Raw genomic sequence first — 23407 nt, forward strand, 5'->3', positions numbered from 1 at the left:
ATACTCACATGCTTCCTCTTACATATTCCCATGGCCACTCTACCCATCAAACAGCCAGACCAAAAAAATCATAGGACAGTTGCTTGCTGACCCTATAGTTCAGAAACTATGTCTTGATTTTGTACCAATACTTATTTCAGCAAGCCTATATATTTGGGGTGTGTGTGTGGGGGGGGGCATTCTTGGGTTTACCCTCAAGAGCTGTCCTGTTCCTTGGGCATCCATTTAAGGTGAATCCAGCAGGAAATCATTGGATCCTTTTCTGATTGTTCAAAGCAGGTGCCACTAACTTAGACTAGTGCTTGCACCTGCTGAGTCATTTTGCAGGTTTACTCCATATGCTTGCAGAATGCTCCTAGAATTGTGTGTTGTCGTAAAATTTTAAAGTAACTATAATTTGATTTTTAGAACATTTTGTTTTTTTGTAAATTGCATAATACAGCTTATACAAATTGATTTAGTTTTAACCATTCATAATGTATACATGTTTTAAATATCACTAACATTAGGTATCAAATGGTCACTATTATGTAATTATGGGAACCTGATGCATAGTTTATTTTGTCTATCTGTATATTTAAACATTTATTAAAAGCTAATAGAAAGAAAACAATAGTTCTGTTTGTAATGTCTGCACCAAAAATCACAAATATATAAAACCACAATAAACATAAACACTTATAAGAAATCAGATCCATGTTGCCCACCCCATTCTCCACCACCAGCAAAAGAAACACTAAACATCAAATGTTGATATTTCATAATGCCTCTTTCGGGTTTGTCAACTTCTATCCCATTCTGTGTTTGTGAAATCTGAATACAAAGCATCTTGGATTTGGCTTGCTTAAGTGGTGCAGGCAGCATTCCCGGCAATCACAGTGTCACTCTGTGATTGTGTGTGGTTTGTAGGAAGACCTACAGCTGCCTCAGTACAGTTTAAGCACTTTTCCTTCACAAATGCTGTGCAGAATAGAACAGGTAGACATAAAACGCTTATAGATTTTCATACTGTCACTGCACCTTTGAAGGTGCTCCACAGGATATACTAGGAAATCCTTTTTGTTCCAATAATTAATGCTCAGTGTCTTGTGAAAAGACAGCTGAGAATCCTTCTAAAATTCATACTTTCTCCCCCAAATATGGATAATATAGAACCAGGCAAGGATTGAAGAGAACAGGAGGGAGGCTCTTCATTGTATGAGGCATGAAGACTGGAGAACTAAGGAGCTTCCCTATTCTCCAGCAACTGAGGATGAATGAATTCAAAGGCAATGGATGTTGACTAGCCAAAAGCAGGTGTGAAGAAGAGACATCATGCCACCATTCTTCAGCAGCCATAGTGGAGGGAGCTGATATCTAAAATCTGATCGGGGTGGAGTGAAAGTTTTTCTTCTATAATTACCTCAAGCTAGTAAGAGTTATTTTTTTCTCTGGCTTGTGCTTAATTATAATTATGCAGACTTTATTCAGTCTTCTTGTGTAAGTTATATGCTCACTCTGAATGGTGTGTCCAAAATGTCCATATTGAAGAAGCTTTGTGAGGTTGCCTCAGACTCACAAGAAGGGTCTTTATGTCCTTTAGGTTTTCCTAGTTTAGTACAGCCAGGAATGTGATATTATAGTCAGACAATTGTGCATCATCTTGACCCCATTATAACTCTTCCCTTTTACTAAACATATCTAAAAACCTATGGTCTGACAGAGAAGAAGATAAATCTTTTAAAATTATACGTTTTTTCCATTGAGCACCTTTACCATGGAACAATGAAACTCTGAGCCAACCCCAGGTAAAAAAATTTTGACATAGGCTTTTATTCATACTGGTGTGTGTTTTGCTCCATGTGATTTTTGTTGTTGTTCCCTAATCAGTATTTTTCCCTTACGTAATCTGCTGTCGAGTGCATAAAAGAATATAGCAAATAATCAATTGGCATTTGTCATTATGTACAGTAAATGAAAAACCTTGTTGTTTCCTCCCCCTGCTTTTGATGCTGCTATGTCCAATTTGCCGAAAGGTGTTAGATTGGTTTGGCTGGATTTAAATGAGTGTATTGTTACATCGACTGCTTAGAAACATCTGTGAGTTCTTTGGTTCTTGTCTCCATAACCCATGATGATCTTTCTTGGTTTCTTTTCATCTTGGGTGTGGCGGGCAGTGTGTGGGTCCGTCAGGCTGCCAGTCAACTATTAGAATTCAGCAGTATTGGTCATTAGCGAGCTGGCAGATGCCAGTATAATACTGAAGTTGAGTTGCTTCTACATGGTGCTACAGCAGACGTGGGCAATAATTTTTGGTGGGGGACCACTCCAAGGTTTTGGAAAGTGTTGATGGGCCACACTTTTCTGTGGAGGAGATGAAGGATCCAGGGCGGTGCAGAAAGGTGCACAAGGTAAGGGGCTGCGGTGCAGGAGATGGTGTGAGGTCTGAGAGAGAGTTTGGGTGAAGGAGGAGTTGTGACTAAGGCTATTAAATATCGAGTGAATTACTAGTCGAGTAGTCAATGGAATTTCCATCGACTACTCATCTAGTTGATAGGCACCTTCACATTCCTCCTTTAAAATGTAAATTTCAAAGGAGGAATGTGGAACTCTGCATGCAGCCCAGAGCCAGCTTTGGAGTCCTGACTCCGGCTGCATGTGGGTGTGCCAGCTTTGAAATGTACGAGAGTCCCCAGTGGGGGCTCTTGTGTTTTTCAAAGCGGAAGTACCCACATGGAGACTGGGGTCATCAGGGGACTCTGAGTCCTCCGCTGACTCTGGGCTCCATGCTGCGCTGCTGCTTTGAAATGCCATGCAGAGCCCGTGGAGACTGCATTTCTGCAGAACCCAGGATCAGCTGGGGAGTCCCCAGTTGACCCTGGGCTCCACATGGCACTGCCGCTTTGAAACAGTGTTTCAAAGGGGTAGTGCTTCGGAGCACGGTATGGGCTCTGTGCAGCACTGTCACTTTGAAGTGCTCCCTCCCCCCCCCCCCTTTGCTGCCTCTATTTGATAAAGGCAGCAAGAGTGGGGGGTGGGTAGAATTGATTAGTCGACTCGACTATCTGATAAGCATTTGGTTATTGGATAGTCAACTAGTCCTTAACATCCTTAGTTGTGACCTGGGCCAGGGATTGGGGTGTAGGTTCAGGGAAGGAGTGGTGTGAAGAGGATTCTGGTCTGGGGGAGGGGTATAGAAGGAGGTACAGGGTCTGGGAGGGAGTTGTGACCTGGGGCAGCGGGTGAAGAGGGTTTAGAGAGTGACCTGGGGGAGGGAGTTAGAGTGTGGGAGGGAGCAGGGGATGGTAGCTGCAGTCTCGGATGGGAGGTGTTTACCTAAGCGTCTCCCGGCTAGCAGCCCTGCAGCACCTCCAAGACAGCCTGGTCTCCCTGCCTGCTGCAGCCCCAGACCGATTAAAACTGCAAGCTGCTCTCTTCATGGGGCTCTCAGTTCTAGGCCAATAGGAGTGGAGGATTGGACTAGGGGGCAGGGAGAACACATGAAGCGTCTCCCTCCCTCCATAGCAGAGAGGCACTGGGAGCTGTCCTGTGCTTAAAACGCGTCTGCTTGTATGCCTGAGGGTCCTGGCAGGGTGGTCCGTGGACTGGTTCTGGTGGCTTGGCAGTCCAGATCCAGCCTGCAAGGGGTATTTTGCCCACCCCTGTGCCACAGTGTATGGATATTACAGGTTTATGGTGCAAAGAAGTGCACACAGTAGATGACATAGCAACTATGTTCATTGCTAAGATGGAAGAAAACTTTGTTTGTTGTTAACCTTTGAGATTCTGCCAGTAAACCTAATCTAATGGGATCACACCCATGACTGCCAGACTCTTTGCTTTGGAACACTTTTTGTAATGTGGCCTTCTGGTCCAGCGAGGCTATAACTATCTTGTGTACATAGCATCTTTCATTCCAAAGTTCTTCTGTAAACTAGTACACAGAATTTAAATACAGAATAGTTTCTCTCATCATTGATACACAGCCACTTTTGAGGTAAAATACAGCAGCTGTTTAATAGCCCATAACCAATTACATCATGGTTTAGGAAAAAAAGTAAAGACTGATCCTGTATCCATTTGAATCTGTATACTGTTTTCATTTAGTAGAATATCATAACACAAATGTGATTTGGTCAGGGGATTGGGAGTTATGAAAAGTGCCGGGGGAAGTCTGATCACTAATGGTCAAGGACTTCTTTGTAAATCTCATGCAAAAGACTTTCCAGAAACCAGGCAGGACTCAAATTTTTTCTTAACAAATTCAGGTGGAAACTTAAAGTTCCTGCCCACACTATTTCAATCAGACTATTCTATTACAGTAATAACCAGTGGCTTAATAAATGTAGTTAGTTGATTACTTCTGATCTAATAAATATGTTATGATTGTAGGAAGCACTGGTAATTGATAGCCAGAGGACTTTAATCATTTATGTTGCCAAAAGAGCATTTTATTTGAATTTCACTAGATCTGATTAAGACAGATACGTAGACAGCGAAACCCCCAATTCAGATATGAATTACCATATACTTTTTCATATAAGAAAGTTGTGGCAAAGTGCTGCCCTGGCTATTACTAGGGCTCTGGAAATTAGAGGGTAGAAATGGATCTACTTCACTGTAGTTCTTCAGAAGCCTTTAGGGAGAGTCATGTCAGTTTCACTCTACTGCAGCTTTGGAAAATGATAAGTAGTAAGAAGTGAAAAACAAATGTCAGGGGAGAGGTAAGATTAATAAGGATCCTATGCAGCAGCCTGAAAGTTTTGTAGCTGAATGGAGAAAAACTCTGTGAGAAGAGAGGAGCAGTGTCTTATTTTCCTCTGCCAGCCATGGAGAAGGCTTTCAAATTTATTAACACTTACTAAAGGCTATACAAGTTGGAATCTCCAAACAGGGATTTAGAAGTAAGACTGGAATAGAAATCCAAACATACCCCCAAGTTTACAATCATCTTACCCACGACTTTGAAGAAAAGGGCATGAGGAACTATGTCTTTGGATGGTGCCTAGTAACATGCATAGGACTGGGGTTTCTGCAATAAAGTGAGCATTGGTCTTGGACAGTAGAGTCCTTTAGTGCTTTAGCTCTAGTTGTTTGATACATTTTTCATGACTTAGATATGATGGCGTGGATGGCAGACTGTGGGAACAATTAGAAAAGCAGAATAGGATGTTTATGAGAGTGGTGGACTGATGGGTGAAGGAGGGACAGCCGGAAATTATGGGTGGGTGGTCAGAGGACTCAGTAGTGGGGAAAGAGTGAAATATGAAGTAGAGGAAGAGAAGGAAAGAGGACAAAATAAAATCACAGAAAGGGTATACCACAATCTATTACTGGAATGAAAAAATAATGAAAACGTGAAGCCAGGAAAGAAATATAAAGTCAGTTACATTTTGTAGAATGTATTGGAGGTCTGATTGACATTACACAATTAAATACAGTACAGGTGTATTTCTTTAAATTGAAGGAGTAGTAGATTGGTAAGATGGAATGAGGAGGAGCAGGTATTTTTCACCCTATATAGTAAACAGGTCTTGGGCTCCCAGCAGTGGATACATTTTTCAAGTCCTGAGTAAATGTATACATAGAACAACTAGTTAAACATGTTTGAGGACTGCACTAGTAGCAGCATCACAGGAATGTTATTTCTTTCAAGGGTGTAATGAGGGCAAACAAAACTTAATGTTGTTGAGGTCAATAATGAAGAAAAGGGAGTTGAAGTAAAAATGTTTCCTTATCCTCTTCATCCTTTCACTTCAGACACACTTCCCCGCTTCCCTCTCTCCTCCCCCATACAAAAATGGAAACACCCTTTGTATTTCCTGTTTTATCTTTCAGATGTGTCCTATTTCTTTAGGCTGTAAAAGAGCTTTCTACTTGTCTGTCACAGTGCCAAGCACACTTGGGGTTATTTCTGTAGGTTGATGGTATAAGAAGTGTGGTGAAGAAGCATGCAGATGAGGTTATGTGGTGGTGGTGTAAGTTGTTTATTGCTTCTGAAACCAGGGATGTGAAAGATTAACTACTTAACCAGTAAGCATCACCCTTAATAGGTGATGCTTACCACTTCCAATTATCTGGTAAGTGGTAGGAGCTGAAGTAGCTCCCCGCCTGCCCCTGCTCCAGCCCCACAGAAGGCCCATTGCGGACAGTACTGCTCCAGCGCCAGTAGCAGTCTCTGTCTATGACTCGGGCCCCCGTGGGCAGTGTCTGGGAGCCAGTGGCAGTCCCTGCTCCCACAAGGGGGCTGGGAGCCGGCAGCCGGCCCCAATATGGGGCAGGGAATGGGAGGCCTCTGGGCTTGGGACTGTGCCAGCTGGGTTGGAGCCGGCCCCTGCCGATATCCCGCTTAGTTTACCAGTAGAACATTATGCTGACCTAACATTTAACTGGTTAACTGATCGATTGGGATTTTACATCCCTATCTGCAACTGGTACAGGATTCTCCTTTTAGATACGCATCTACATTCTGTATCAATCCTATACTTTCTATGACATGAATTTTCTCTTCAAGTAATATTCTACCATGCTTTGTGTAAATAAGAAAATGGAAATACATGTTTCTATAGTTGAAAATTTTGAAAAATTCTTTAGATAAATTTGGTGTGATGGTTTAAAAAAAATGCCATGCTGGTTTAAAAAAAGCTTTCCCTTTCAGTTTGCTGCTAATACGTATGTGGTATATCTTGCCAAAACACTTCTCAAAAGTTCCTACTTTGACTCTATTTAGGAATTTGCCAACTCTAACTTAAATCACATGTCCACACCATCAGACAGTAAAGTTTATTTATTCAAGCTGTATTTCCTTTTTGCACAAACAAGAAATATCAGATTTAGTATAATAGAGCAAGGAGGAAGGCAAATTCCATAAAATTCTCTGCTATGAGAAGGGGGAAGTGGATAAAGGTATGTATGATAGAAAAATTGTTTAACTTGAAAGTAGGTTGTGTTGGAATTCTCCTAGTCATTATACATTTTGGACCATTATTAAAATATGTAGTGTGTTATGATCTGAAAGCATATAGGCCTTATTTTCTGAAATGTAATGCCTTTTCCTACAAAATCCCGTGAAAGATTCCTGTTACTTAATGGATGTAAAAATATAGGTACATCTTTTGTACTCCCCCATCAGTCTATCAGTTTCTTTTCTTAGTTTATGAACTCCATCGAGTGGGGACGGTCTTTTTATTCTGTTGGTAAAGCACCTCAGACAGTTTCAAATTTTAATAGCATTCATAGTGCTCAAAGTTCTGGTCACCCTTTGCAAAGCCTTAAAAATCTTTCGTGCCTAAACTAACCAGAGTTATCTATGGATAATGCAATCCTGTCAGCAGCATGTGTAACAAGTTAGTAAATGCTGCAAGCAAAACCACCACCGTAATGCATGCTACTATTTAATAATGTGAAGTGCTTCAAAAAGTATTTCTTTTATTTTAAATGAGCCAATTTTGAATTTACATAATCAAAATTATCTATAAAAGAGAGTAGAATAGTGCACTTAACTCGTATCAGATCGATAGTGAGAACACTCAAGTATTAGAGGGGTAGCCGTCTTAGTCTGAATCTGCAAAAGCGGCAAGGAGTCCTGTGGCACCTTATAGACTAACTGAAGTGTGGGAGCATAAGCTTTCATTGGGCAAAGACCCACTTCGTCAGATGCATGACATAGACTTCAGTTAGTCTATAAGGTGCCACAGGACTCCTCGCCGCTTAGTGAGAACACTGTCAGTTTCCCTATTTATAGAATAGAGTTTGACACTTGTCCTTTGTAACATGCCTTGTGGCCTATGAATGAAAAAAACGACAATAGCTGTTCAATAATAAAAATAATACAGTGATGGATATGCCACTATGAATCATCGTGATGTGCACAGTGGAGGCAACCTAACCGTACATTACCAAGCAAGTTCTTACTCATCTCTTAATCTTGCCAGGCGTAGGCACACTACTAACTCATGTCTCTGGAGAGATGGGGCACTAAAAATATGTACAAGTAGAACCAAGAAAAGAAAACTGGAAGATATTTCAATTTAACATTATAGAAATCCCTGTTGTACAGTGCAACATGGAAGCAGAGATACATTCAAGTATAAACAACATTTTAGTTCAAAATAAATCAATAAAATAACTTTCCAAGAAAATTCTTACCAGCTTTACAGGCTGCATTTCTTACATTGGTCAGTCTGCTACTGGTGTATATTTGTCCAGATTCTTTACCAGCCATTTTAATATGGTCTCAAACTGCAGAGTGCCCATAGCAAAAATGTAACTTCTTCCCACAGTGATCTATGTTCAGCTGGTACAAAATCATAACCTTAGACTAGAGCTCCAGGATGTGTTTCTTAAATAAGTGGAGGTTCATTTTTCAGTAGGAAAGACAAATCAGTGAAGACTCTCTTGCAGAAGAACTATAATGCATTAGATCTCCAGATTGCTGCAGTTGTTAAAATTACCAGTACTATTTATTGGTTCAGATCCTCTGCTGGTGAGGTGGTTTAGTTCCATTGAGTACAGTGGAGTTTTGCTGAGGAATTGCCCCTTGAACTGTATTTATGGTGGTGTCAGCCAGCCCCAATTGAGATCAGTATGTGTTGTGCTAGATATTTGTCTCATGTGGAGGTACATATCAGTAGAATTGTGCATTGAGGGTTCTGATTCTCAGTTTTCTTGTTTAGAAGAAGGTTAGTGCCATCAAACTTGAAGGGAGGGTGTGGCTATGGATAAAAACATCCAACCTTTTTTTTATACAGGATCCGAGGGATAGCTGTGTTAGTCTGGATCTGCAAAAGCTACAAGGAGTCCTGTGGCACCTTATAGACTAACAGATTTATTGGCGCATAAGCTTTCGTGGGCAAAGACCCACTTCGTCAAATGCATCTGACAAAGTGGGTCTTTGCCCACGAAAGCTTATGCTCTAATAAATCTGTTAGTCTATAAGGTGCCACAAGACTTCTCATCATTTTTTATACAGAGTTATTGCAGCTGAAAATATTTTTGTTTGGTAATTTTTAGACCTAGAAATTTAAACCCAATGAAGTGTAAATGGGTGGGTGGTGGTTGGTGAAGAGAAGGGAACTTTTATCTTTAAAGAATTAAAGCTGAAACCATGATAAAATCTCTAAGGGATCTCAAGTAGTTCTTCCACAATTCAGTCACCACCAAGTTAAATCTTTTTTCTCCCTTTTCATTTATTTCTTAGTATTAATTAGGTTAAATGGTGAAAATAAAGAGCCCATTATCTAGAACAGGGTTCCTGTGTATCCACAATGCAAGAATTCCTATTAATCCCCTATTCTACATTACAAAAGGGGTAGGGAAATGGGTGAAATCTCTTACATATAGTGTAACTGAATGTTTCAGTATCCATGGAGAACAAGTAAGAAAAATCAAGGGAGTTGATCTAGTGATCACAGGTTAACTCCTAAACTACAAGACTTCAAAGATAGATCCCAGCAGGAACCCCAATCAAGTCACCATACCTGTTGTTAGAAGAAAAGAGACAAAAGTTCAAAAATGTCTTAGGTTCTAAAGCAGCCAAATTCTGGGAGATGACTTTATCGTTCTTGAGTGCAGTATGCACTTATCCTTTGAAAATGGCTAATAAAAATTTAGTTTGTGGATGTTGAATTAGTCTTTATAAATAAAATTAGATAATGTTAAATAAGCGTCTTTTCTGTGTGCTGACTAGTGTACTGAATTTTCTTCTTGGTTTAGCAGTTTTCTGCTTGGTTTATCCTTAACCTTCTCCACTGAAACAATATCTAATTCCTGAAATATTTTAAGAACAACCCATGCCCTGTATATATTTGCGTATCCTTGGTGGATTAATCAGATTATAAAATCTTCTGGACTAATCTCGAATGCATGTATTTTGTATCTACATACTCAAACAGCGTACAGAGCATTTCCTAGTGCTTGTGCTGACTGCTCTGTATCAATAGGGCAAATAGACTGTGTTATGAGAATATTAGTTGCACAACAAATTGCATTATTGTTTTTATAATCAGCTGTCATCCTAAACACAAATGTTGACTATTTCCATCTAATTTTTAGAGAACTAAAGACACGTAATTGTTTTTGGGGGATAGGAGAATGCAAAAATAATCCTATACAAAGGTCTGACATTATTCTGTAGTTCTAAATACTGATTAAATGGGACTAACAAGATGGTTTATTAGATGATGCGCTTTCGTGGGCCAGACCCACTTCCTCAGATCAAATAGTGGAAGAAAATAGTCATAACCATATAGGGGTAAGTCTTAATTTTCTAGCTTTCTTGGTTTGCTTGTATTTATATTTAACATATTCTTGATGAAAAGCCATATGGCTCCCCTTTAAAGATAACGTTGACATAGAGCTGTAAATATTTCGTTTTGTAATACTTCCATGTTTTAAAATTTTAATTTTTACTTTTTTAACAGCAAAACCATTTACACAATTGGTGAAGGAAATGCAGCTTCATCGAGATGACTTTGAAATTATAAAAGTAATTGGAAGAGGTGCATTTGGGGAGGTAAGTCAACTTTGCAGTTCATTTTTAGATACTTTGAACAATGTAATTTTTTGAGAAAATATATTGTGTATATAGGGGGTGTGAGTGAGAGTGAGAGATTTTTCTGCAGCTGGCCAGTATCTGTTATAATTAGGAACAAGGGTTAATGTAAAAAGGTATGATTAAAAAAAAAAAAAAGCTGTAATAGAAGAATATTAGCTAAGTAGTTGTCAGCTTTTGCTTCAGAATTATGGCCATCTGAATAGACCGAGGTACAACCAGTTCTGCCCATCAAGGAACGGAAAGGAAGCTGGTTGACAAATTGACCACAATGTTCGATGTATTCTCTCTCTAGTGGAGAGAACAAATGCCATGCTAATTCATATTTTGAAACAAATTGCAGATCTTTCCCCAAATGTATACCTTTTAGCATCTCTCAGTCTCTGAAAATTAAAAAAACAAATCTGTTTCACAAGGTAAGCCTTAGGAAAAGACAGCTTCCTCTGCTCTATTATAGGGTCAGGCAACACATCTATGTCAGAACAGACAGAATCCAGTGCTCCAGTAAAAAACACTTTTGGGAAAGAGACGATACTTTTGTGGACGAGAATGCATTAGTAAATCATCTGTTTCCTGGAGCTTTAAATACTTCTAATGTTTTTCATGTGTGATGTTTGTACCGTAGTGGATTAATTGGCTGTTCTTCACATTAGGAAGGAAAATAAGTGTGTTTCCCTTTGACAGTTTTAGAAGGACCATCTTCCTCCTCAAGGTTTCTTTATTGAAGGCTAAGAAGGCATTTCAACAAAGAGTTTGACTTAGGGAAATGGAAACATATCAGATTAATCTGATAAATTGGTTGCCAGCTCTTCTGATGCTTTCAAAAAGAAGGGTTTTGGAAGCAGGGATGGGAATAAGTCTAACAATTCGATTCTTGTTCTGCATTCGACGAGAAACTTTTCAATTCACATTTAAAATTCTGATGACTCCTATGATAGACCCTTTTCCTAATGACATTTGATATGATCTAAAAGTCTTAGGCCATGTCATGATTACAAATCAAAAAGAGAGGTTTTCCAGTGTATTTGTTAAAGAAGAAACTTGAAACATCTGTTAACTTATTTGTAAAGGAAAGAATTGAATGAGAGTCTTTTATTGTGGTAGCTTGTAAAATATGCCAAGTTTGTGGAAGATAACTCATCCTGAAGCATGTTTGTAAAGGAAAGAATTGAATGAAAGTCTTTTATTGTGGTAGCTGATAAAATATGCCAAGTTTGTGGAAGATAACTCATCCTGAAGCATGTATGTGTCTGCGCACATGCTTGCATTAGGGATGTTTGCTATAATGTAACTGAAAAGTCGTGTAACCTCATGAAATCTTAATAGTTACACGACTGTGATAGTCCCCAGAGGTGTGGCTGGCAGCCAGTGTGCTTCTGGCCCCACTCCTGGGAAACCCCCTGCCACCTCGTGCTGCTGCCGTGCCTCTGTCAGAGGCATCAGTGTGGGGTGGCAAGCAAGAGCCAGTCCATGAGGGGAGCCAGTTTAAAAATCAGCTCCTCGTGTAGACTGGCTGACTACTGCTTCTGATATAGAAGCAACAGCTTGGGGTGACAGCAGCCCCTGTCCCTGGGGGGTCCAAGCTCCCCATGGACAGAGGCTGGTCTGCAACAGAAGTCCTTGTTTGCAGAGAGCTCAAACCATCTGAAGACAGGGGCTGTGCTATGGACCAGCCTCTGTCTGTGGGGAGCTCAGACCCCACCTTCCCCCATGGACAGAGACTGCATCGTGGCAGCCTCTCCTGCCCTCCCATGCCCCACCCCTGGCACGGGGGGGGGAGGGGAGAGGGAAACAGGTGGCACCAGAGATCTGGATCTTGGCGGAACAGGCTTTTAAGCTGGCTCCCCCCAGCTCCTGCCTCCCCTCTGCCCCTGCCACTGGCTGCATGGAAGGCAACAAGGTGGGGGGGCTGTAGGAGGCAACAAGGTGGGGGGCAGATGAGTCTGCGGAGCCAGCATGCGCAGGAAGCTTGCTTGAAAGCCGGCTTCCTACGCATATCAGCTCCAGCCTGCCCCCCTTACCCTCCATGCTGCTGCCTCTCTATTAGAGGCAGCAATGGGGGGGGGGCGGTGCTAGTGGGGAGCCTGCTTAAAAAGAGCTCTTCATGGGCACTGGCTCCTGCTCTCCCTTCCCCCTTGCTGCCTTTGATACATAGGCAGCAAGGGGGAAGGGGTGCTTGTAGTTGACAAGATTAACCAATAAGCCCAGGCTACACACACAGTTAATCATATAGTCAACTACATGCTGATATCCCTAGCTTGCATGTGTACATGTGCTCTGAAAGATGGGTTCAAATAGTTTAGTTCAGCATCCCAAGTCTTAACCCAGCATCAAAAAGGACAAGTTCAGGATGGAGACTTTCTCCTATAACAGTGGTCTCCAAACTTTTTACACCAAGATGACTTTTTAAATGTCAGGGCAAACCAGGATCTACCTCATTCCTTCTCCAGGACCCCACCCCTTCCTTGAGGTCCCATCCTCTTCAAACTTTTCTGCTGACTACCCATTGCTAATGGAAACTCACCATTAATTACATAATTATGCCCAAGCCATTTTGCTAGTGCTGCAGCTAAGGAAGATGTTCTAATTTAAATTATTAAACAGATTAAGTGCTTTAACTTTCTTATGTTAGTTTATCAAACTTCATTTAAAATAAAGTAAAATATTATGTCCAACACAAAAGGTTTCAATGTTTTCTTCATGGCAAGTGTGGGAACCTTTTTTGGGTTGTGGGGCCATTGACCCACAGAAAAATCAGTTGGGGACCATACAAGTAAGTAGCAAGAAAACTTCTCCAAAAACTGCCAGCCCTCACTGATGTGGCCACCCAACTGGGACACCTCACTCCTCTGGCATTCCAGCCCCATAGGGTGAGGGGAAGGGACAGGGAGGACTGAGGCTCAGGGCTTCTCATAGCTCATTTGCTTTTCTGGGGTTCCAGTGTTAGTGGATTTTGTAGACTCCCTTACACTCTAGGGTGGGAATAAAAATGAGGGGTGCAGTGTCTGGGACAGGACTGCCAGCAAGTGGGGTAGGGATGCAGGATGTGGGTTGGAAGGTGCAGTGCAGGACGGGGTGAGGAGGGTCTGGAAGGGACTTTGGCAGCAGAAGAAGGCGTGGGGTGGGGAGTTTGGGGCTGGGAGAAGGTTGGGGGAGTAATGCAGAAAAGGTGAGTGTGAGAATGGAACCAAATAACTAGTTGGGGAGGAAGGCAAAGAAGAGCAGAGTAAAGGAAAGTGCAGCTTCTGGAAAGTAAAATTGTGTCCCCCTCGATTCTTCTCTCGGCTCCAGACTCATGCTGCTCAGCCCCATGATTCTCTGTCTCTCCCCCCCCCCCCCAGCCTAATCCCCAGCATCACCCCATGCCCCTCAGTGTTTGAGGTGTTTCTAGTCTTCATGAATGTAGTCTCCAGTGCCTGCCTATGCTATCACTTAGAGCTTTCCTAAATTATAAGAATGTGAAACTGGATGGTATGCATCTGTATAGCTTTTCATGTTACTGCCCACAAGTTCCTGAGTAGCAGTGGTGACAATCTTTATTTATGTAGCTGCTTGTCTGAGCTATAAAAAGCCATATAGACAGTGGAATTAGGAATCTATCCACAAACTCAGGTAAACAGTACTGCAGAGGGTTTTATAGTCCTGTAATTGGTCCACACAATCACAGAACCTTTTTTAATAAGTGACTTTAATATTGGGAGGGGGGGAAGGGTTAAGCTTTCCTCCTGCCCCCTTATTTCTATGGAATACTTCATGCTTTTCACTGGCAAATGGATTCTTCATCCTTGTATACTGTTAAGTGAGTGCTAGGTACGATTACCATCATAAAACAGGAATGTAGTCAGAGAGAAGTTGGAGCTCCATGTGAGAATAAGTAGATTCCTGTTTGCCAAGATCGATCAGATGCCATAGTAGTATAGTACGTAAGTTCTATGTAAAGCAAGGTATTAGAGATGTAAATTTCATCTGAACTATGGCACATGAATGTTGTTGCTCCTATAAGCTACATACGTACTATGGGAAATTTGTTAGAAACAAGTTGATGGGATTCAAAGCTGTTTACTCTGATGTCAGAGGAATTAACTAGTTGTGTAAAAATAAGAAAATCCTAGATAGATACGGTGGAATGATATTTGTGTAAGATCAGTAAGAAGAGTCTAATTAAAATCATGCTGAGATCTTGATGTGACGCTAATCAGGAATGAAAAGATGTTTAGCTATTCAGCTTTTTAAATATAAACCAACTGGACTTACATTTAAAAAATTTGGCTGAAAATTAAATTCCACTTTGTTAAATATCAAACAGGATGTATCTGCTTTTAAAATTTTTCAAAACACTTTGAAACCATCACTTACAGTTTCACATGGGAATTTTTGAGCATTGCTTAAAGCTGATGATTTCATGCAGTGTATATGTAGTCTTACTTCTATTATTATAATGCCTGGAGATCTCAGTCAGACATTTTGCTAGATATTATGCAAACAAAGGAAGCTGTGTTTCCCTGGTTCAGAGCGCATTCAGGCGAAATGAGACTCCACGTGGGTTTGCTTGCACAGATACAGAATTGGTGCTTAATTTAAGACACAGTTCAACAAGCACTGTGTAAGTGGTTAACCGATAAGCCTCAGCTTATCACTTACATTCATGGTTACACACAGGCTTCTGCCCTGCTCTTGGGGAGCTGATTGCCACCCTGTGCTTCTGCCTCTGTATCAGAGCCCTCTAAGGAGTTAATGTCAGGCCCTTTGTGTAGGCTGAAATTGCTCTCCTCTTTAGAGCACTGCTTTCTGTCTTCAAGTGGTCTGAGGTCTGTCCCACAGGAGAGAAACCTTAACCTCGTGCATTCTTTAGTGCAAGACTGCCTGCCTTTACCACCCCAGCAAAGCCAGAATAATAGTGATGGTGTCAGGCCTTCTACTAACCCACATGGAGTCCTTTGTTGGGAGGTCTGATTTCTGTGGTGGTTGTGGCAGCAGTACAGAGAACCCCAACAATCATTGTACCCTGTGCATACTTAAGAATGCTTTTCAGTATGTGATGTGTGCTACCTTGCAAGAGGATGGGCCCTGCATGGAAATGACATAACACAAGAATTTTATTGTACCCTTGTCAAATTCACACTCATCAGGCTTGGTGCAGAGCTGATTCTGGGGAAGCTGATCTGGAAAAGTGTGTGTGTGGTTGGTTTGGAGCTCTTTTTGTTTGTTTGTTTTTAGAAGATGAAAATATGACTCCAGGTCTAATTTCATGAAGACACAGGCTAATCGAAGTCTTTCCAGGAGCTTAGTGAAGGAAATATTAATTGTGCATTAGCAAATGTTAATTGTGTGCCCTGCTATTTGACACAGGGTTGTCTTTGATTCTTTGAAGCATCTGAAAAGAGGGCTAGACCCCTCCCAGTAGTGGAGGTAATCACGAATCCATAGATGTCTGGTAGCCTACCGCCAGGTACGGCCATGCCCACACTCCACCTCCACAACACCTGCTGTAGGCACGCTGGTGGCGGAGTGTTGATGCCTCAAGCACCCACCCTTCCCTGTGCTCCTGGCTGGGCAGGTTGGAACAGTGCGGCCTCCTCCTTCCCCCGGTGCTCTGGGAGCTGCACCATGTGACCTCTTTCTGCCTCCTCTCCTCCCCTCTCCCCCCTGTGCTCTGGACAGTCTGGGGTGCGCTTGGTGTGCTGCCCCACCTCCTTCCCTTCCTGAGGAGGGGAGTGGGCAATGCCCAGTGAGCTGCCCCACCTCCTCTCTGTGGAGGGGGTGGGGCCTGCCTCCTCCAGCTGCACCAACGACCCATGCATGAGTTCTCCTCTGGACTGATCTGTGGGATATGATGGTGGTTGCAGTACAAAGACCAGGTGACATTTATTCAAGAATCTGTGGAATTTGGCACAGTCCGCAGTAAACTTATCAGGAGGGGGACCTTGTGCTCATGGGCTGTAGATGTGAGGCTTGCGGAGGGAGAAAGGGGGAGAGAGGCACAGTTGCTGCCTAGTCTTTTTACCTGGGTTTGGAGGGCAGCATTTCTGTTCTGTTTGATAGCCTAGGCTTGCATTTCATGGGCCCCACCTGGACCTTCAGGACTGCATATTTATCTTCATGGCGGTGCGGCATTCTGAGCCTGTAGTTCCTAGCTAAGTCCACAAGTCTGAGCTGGGCTTCTGCTATGATCATTCCAGAAGGGACCTCCATGTTGCTAAGTCAATGCCCTCCTGTATCTAATCTTTTGAGAAACTCATATAACTAAGCAGCCGGGGCATGGGCGGCCTAACTAGTGGATGGAGCAGGACCTTGTCTGGTGGTTGCAGTGTCAGTTCAGAGTAGTGGTGAGCAGAAATCCAGGAGGCATGTACCAGGCTGAAGTTGAAACTGAAGTCTGGGTTGAGGAGTCAATCCAAAGATCAGTACTGGGGTCAGGATCAGGACACTAAACTGAAGGGTAAGTCCAAGTCAGGGTCAAGAAGCCAAGCTGAAGGTTGGAACTGGAGTCGAGATGAGGAGCAGAGCTGGGAGGCACAGACTAGAGAGGAAAGAGGGCAAGGCTGGAGCAAGGGCTCAAGGCTGGCTAGGATGGGACTGGAATTAGGGTTAGAGTATGCATGAAGCAGCTATTGTGCTGCTGCTGCAAGACTTGTGTAGTAGCCACAGAATCTCCACCCAATTAGGAAGCATGACCATTTGCAGAAGGCTCATTGGGCCCAACTGAGCTTGTTGGGTTGCTTAGTGACCAGGCTGGGAGCCAGCTGTATTGCTGTCTCCCCTCCCTCAGGCCTGTTAGCAGAAGCGACCTAAATATGTAGAAATGTAAACCTCATTGGAAGTTAATTAGACTTGGGCATTGTTGAAAATTTTTCTCATAATAGCTTTTTCAGTTCAGTTGTGAATTTTTACGTTTGAAATATTTTCTTCAGAGAACTGAATAAATGTGAGTTTTACAGATTCTTGTTAGGTGACTAAAAATTTGAAATTGCTTACACAACTATGCAACTTTCCTTTGTTCCCCTAAGGATCCCTTAGTGAATTTCTGATTTGCTGTAAATAACCATGCACGTGTTGCACTGTATTCGTATGTTTCAATGCGCAAAACGTATACTCGATTAACAGTATTAACATTATTTTTAAAGAATAACTTTTAAATATGGATGTTGGGTAACTGTCTCAAGGGGACATGTTTGGCAGTTGACATCTCATGGAAAACTGGCAAATACATTTTAGAAACTATTATTTCCTTCCTTGTTCATTACTAAGTATTTTTGCATGCAAATACAATCTTCTATTTTTCTGGGAAATAGTAACTGGATAGAATGGAAGGATGGAACAGTTTGAGCCTGCTTTGCACAAAAAATAGCTAAAATCCTTAAATATGTGCCCCCTCTAGATATTATAAATGCATTAGAAACCCTTTTAATAGAAATACTATTACAATACAGACAGATTTTTAATAGTAACTGATAGTAATACCTATTCCTCTGCTTACTGTGCCTTGGCAATCAATATAATTGATACATTTAACCTGCCCTCCCCCCCACATATACCATTATGGTCCACAAAATGGAACATATTTGTGAATTATTACCAAGCTATTAGAAGAGAGAAAACAAAAGGAGCCTACTGTGCCCTCTTTATGATTAAACATAGATTTCCAGGGCACTAATGAAGTTTCACAGATGATTAGGGTTGAAAGAAATCTCAGGAGGTTATCTAGTTTGACTTCTGCTCAAAACAGAGCAACTCCAAATAAATTATTCCAGCCCGGACTTTGTGAAGCCTGGCCTAAAAAACCTCTGAGAATGAAGATTCCTTCACTACCTTAGGTAACCCATTCCAGTGCTTCATCAATTTCGTAGTGAAATAGTTTTTCTGAATATCCAAAGCAGGCCTCCCCCATTGCAACTAGAGACCATTGCTTCTGTCATCTTCCACTAAAATCATTCTGGATGGTGGAGGTTTCTAAACTAGAGAGGTTCAACCTAGCTAAGAGAGTAAGCTAGATTCTGGGGTTTTGTGTGTATGTGTCGTATCTAGAAAGTCATACTTCCTGAAAAATACAGGATTCTATAAAAGGTCTGTATAATATTCAGAACTTTCTGTGAGATTGGACCTAGCTATCTGCAGGGGCTACCGTCCCTCCTGACTGCAGAGTAATAGGTAGAGCCCTGCAAATCTGTAGCTCCAGGGGTATTAGCATTCCTGGATGTCTGCATGGATATCTGTGGCTCTTTGTGGATACAGATGCAGATGCGAATTTTGTATCCATGCAAGGTTCTAGAAATGGGGGAAAAAGTCATGGGCATGGGATACAATTTCTTCAGGATCTGAATCAAAGCTGTGGAGCTGATTACCGTCAAGAGCTACAATTGGTCATTAACTTAACTGAATTCAGAATATAATGCAAAACATTTAATTGACTTTGCTTTCCCACAACAAATTCTTCACAAAAATATCAAAACAAGCAATTTACTTTGACATAGAAATAGAGTGTTTCAATTTGAAAATATTTCTATGGAACTTAATACTATTTTATGGTTTTCTCAATGCCTATTACTATTGAATCTAAGTATGCAGTTACTATGGTGATAGGCAGGGCTTGACAAATCACTGAATCTACTCACCTGTGGCAAGTAGTTTTCAGCCGGTTGCCCCGTTCACCGGTGGCACACGCATGCGCAATGCGGGTCTTGCGCATGCACAGTGCAGGGCTGGTGAAGAGGTTTCACCACTGTTTGTCAAGCCCTGGTCATAGGCATGTTATAAGAACCTAAATAGAAAATTCTTTGTAGTTCCACTTAGTCATCTATATATGTGCAATCCCACTGAAGACAATTGGGTAACTTCGATGTTGTAGAGGGCCAAACTGGTTTGCTGAATCTTTATTGCTAGTAACGATGTGCAAAGTGGAAAGCATTTATTGTGAATTTTAAATCCTGCCCCAACTCCTGGGAAACCAGCTGCCACCATACAGGGTTGGCTCTATATCGAAGCCAGCAGCGTAGGGGCAGCAGCCAGTTGTTCAGGACCGGGACTGCAGGAGAGAGCCGGCACTACCAGCTCCTTAGAAGCTAGCTGCTGTCTCACTCTGCTGCCTTTGATACAGAGGCAGTAGTGCAGGGTGACAGCTGGGCTTCCGGGAGCAGGGCTGCAGGTGAGAGCTAGTGCATGCTGGCTCTTTGAGAGCATCCTCGCCCCCTCCTACACCCAAAGCTCCCTCCTGCACCCAACCTCCATCCTAGTCCTCACACCTCCTCCATTGACATCAAGGAAGAGTGTGGCCCTTGACCACTTTCCAAATTCTTGGAGTGGCCTCACCATCAAAAATTACTGCCCACCCAGATCTAAATGCTCTCTGAACGAATAGCTATAGTTATAGACAGGAACTGTGTGTTTTCATGGCTAATATCTAACAAGATAAAAGTAAACACATACAATTAATATTGCCTTTGTATTTGAAAGTTCTAGCCTATCTAACATGGTCCTAATGGCTCTGATTACCTTTTGCATACTTTTCTAACATCTCTAAAAGGTTGAATCTGGATCAGTAAATCTGCAAGCTGCTTAACTCTTTCATTTCTGTCAATGAAGTTTCTGCTCATTCATTACACTTTTGTCTAAACTGTAAAAATATTAAATCAGTTAACAAGATGATTACTTGGAAATCCATACCTTGTTTTACCTGATATATGCTCAACCTTAGAGAGACAAGATAGATGAGAAAATATATTTTATTGGATCAGCTTCTATTTGTGATGCTTTCTTATCTGAAGAAAAGCTCTAACTTGAAAGCTTCTATTTCATCAACAGAAGTTGGTACATTAAATATTACTTTACCGCTTCAATATTCTGAGACCATTCTGGGGGCTATGACAATACAGCTCAACCTTAGTCAGTAATGGACAAATTTCAATAAAGGACAAGGTTCTGTGATGTGCTTAGAACCAAATTTTGCTTTGATTTATAACCCATTTAATTAAATGGGATTAAAAAGGGTGGAAGACCGCATGGAACTTGTCTTAATATCTACCTTATTTTCATTTCAGATCTGAAATCCTCAAAGCTCAAATTGCTTCTTGAAGATGGAGTCACAAGATGAAGCTTTTTGAGCTAGGATTTTGGAAGCAAAGTGTTGCTTTTACTGAAGTCTGAAAACATTCTGTCTGTTGTATAGATTTATCTTGCTTTTTATTCCAGTAGAAGTGGAGCAGAGCTTTATTTCAGGCAAAAAATATTTCAAAGAACATGTACTACAAAATTGGTACAAATACTATCAAAATGCCAGCTCAGAATGCAACTGTATAGCTGGCTTACATCCATTTCTCAAGAGTTTGTTTTTGGGTATTCTTGAGACACAAATTTTTAAAAAAGCTAAAAAATTGTTTGCTGATTGACGTTATAGGACTACCTTTTGAGAGTTTAGATTCTGTTCCTGGCTGTGATTCCTGTGTGAACTTGGTAAACTTGCTTATACTCTGCTTCAGCTTCCTTATCAGTAAAATGTGAATATTACTTGGTATTCATGGGGGTGATGTGACGGTTAATTCATTGTTTGTATAGTAGTGCTAAAATGGATACGTTTCAGTACAGGATATCCATACAGTTTATGGGAAGATGAGACAGTGGAAGAGAGTTCTGGAAGGGGTTACCGACAGAGGTGGTGGAATCTCCATCCCTAGAGGTTTTAACGTCTTGGTTTGACAAAGCCCTGTCTGGGTTGATTTAGTTGGGATTGGTCCTGCCTTGGGCAGGGGGCTGGACTTGATGACCTTCTGAGGTCTCTTCCAGCTCTATCATTCTATGATTCTAAAGGTGCGCACAGCAGTGCAAAATGGGTGGGTGAATCAGTTCATAATTTGATGACTAAAAGTCCAAGATAATTTGAGGCATAAACCTAGATGCTTTTTTTTTAATACTCAGTAGCATAAGAATTAGAATTTAGGCAAGCCACTTGTTTTTGTGGACATTTATAGAAAAGCTGTTAGGACTTAGCAGAATTAAAGCCCCAAAAGAAATACTCTGCTCTCAAGTATGCCTCTGGATGTCCTGTCAACTGATTCTTGACTCCACTTTGGTGCTAAACCAAACTAATCTGCAGGCCTAGCCATGCCCATGACTCTAGTTAGGCCAAACTGCTTTCCTGGCCATGTTCCTCACACCTAAGGCTTTTAAGTTTTTAAATCCAGTTCAAACATATTTGAAAAATATCCATCCAGATTTGCACATATGCATAGTTTACTCAACCTGTGTGATACTAGGATCATGGAATAATGATGCAAAACTCAAAGAAACTTGTGTGCACTTCCAGACCTAAATTGGAAGCTGGGGAAGCTTATGCTCGAGCTTTCAAGTTGCAGCTGAAGTCTGAAACATGTATTTGTGTCGTTTTACAATTGGGCAAAGTGACTTTGTTCATCCTTAAAACCAAGGCTTAAAGCACAAGTGTTTTTACCCAACATCTACTAGTGTACAGATTCATTTTTCCTGCCAGAGTGAAAAATATATATGCTACCATCCATCTTAAAATTTAAAGTGAACATTAGTATGCTTATTAATACAAAGAATTATTAATACTTATTATGTATTTAATCACATATTTAATTAAAACATGTTAATCAACTTGGTTTAAAAAACAGTAACTTTACCTACACCTTTGTTTTGTTACACCTTTTTTCACCTTTCTGGCTTTACTTCAGTTTTCCTGCCTGTAATAGATAATGTTATACCTTTTTATGAGTTGTCCTCTGTTCAGTTCATTGTTTCCCCTCATCTCCTTATGTGTAATTTCTCTGCCATATTTTTTCTCTTCTCATGTTACATATTTCTCACAGCAACCTGATCAAAACAGTTGGTTTCCCGCTTTTTTTAAATGTCCAGCCACTCACAGGAAGTTTGGAAATTTTACCTGACACTTAGTACACTAATTGATGTCGGATAATCTTGAAGGCCTCACTCCACTCCTTTCTGGCTACTAGATGAAAGGAGCAGTCTCTCCTCTGCGCCCTCCCTCCCCACCCCCCAGCTTCCTGGCTAGAATGCTGAGAAGGATTCTCTGATATTCGATCTCCCTCCTCCAATTTCCTGTTTTGTGGGGGAATCTCTTGGCTGCTCTTCTCCAGTCTCATTTTCCACTCATCTTCCTCCACTGCTACTCAGTCTTTTCAACTAACAATGGATTTGGTCTGATTCTTGTCAGTTTCACTGCTGCCTCCGGAGTTTTGAAAAGCAACAGTTAAAACTGACAAGTCAATCTTTAAAAACTTAAAAAACAATGAATAGTCTTGCAGCACCTTCTAGACTAACAAAACATGTAGATGGTGGTATGAGCTTTCATGGGCACAACCCACTTCAAATGAATGGAGTTATTAAAGGTCCAGTTTCTAAATAAATAGAGGATGGGGGAGGAAAAAACGGGAAAGATATAGTAAATTAGAGCATCCATGCTACATGAAGCTGATAGAAAAGGTACTAATTGTTCTTAAGTACCAATTGTTTGGGTTTTTTTATGTCATTAAGATGTGGAATGTAGCCTACCATCCAAATTATTTCTTTCCCCTTTTTTTCTTCCTTTTTTCTCCTTCCTCCACCACCACCGCCTATTTATTTAGAAACTGGACCTTTAATAGCTTGATTCATCTGAAGAAGTGAGTTGTGCCTATGAAAGCTCATGATACCATCTACATGTTTTGTTAGTCTCTAAGATGCTTTAAGGCTATTTGTTAAGTTTTTCCAGTTACAGACTAACTCGGTTACCCCTCTGAAGTCCGTCTTTAGGCTGCTGAAATTTAGGAAAGCTAGCAACAGCAGAAGAGTCATTCAAACAGTCTTGTCTGTAGACTTAAGATGGGGCTACATTACTGTATACAGGCAGTCCCCGACTTATGCGGA

General features: G+C 41.3%; 1 protein-coding gene across 8 annotated transcripts in view; it reads left to right on the forward strand.

The window, feature by feature from the left end:
* The window catches only part of CDC42BPB (CDC42 binding protein kinase beta), a 138444-nt gene that overhangs the window by 26172 nt on the left and 88865 nt on the right, over nt 1–23407 (forward strand). For all 8 annotated transcript variants that reach the window (XR_012903286.1, XR_012903287.1, XM_075926512.1 and 5 more), the window contains exon 2: nt 10401–10492. Coding sequence is in view for 6 of the 8 variants with exons in the window: in XM_075926512.1 (XP_075782627.1) it covers nt 10401–10492 (92 nt within the window). In the remaining 2 variants the exon portion in view is untranslated. The remainder of the gene's footprint in view (nt 1–10400; nt 10493–23407) is intronic.

Source organism: Pelodiscus sinensis, chromosome 4 (assembly GCF_049634645.1).
Source record: "Pelodiscus sinensis isolate JC-2024 chromosome 4, ASM4963464v1, whole genome shotgun sequence".
NCBI lineage: Eukaryota > Metazoa > Chordata > Testudines > Trionychidae > Pelodiscus > Pelodiscus sinensis.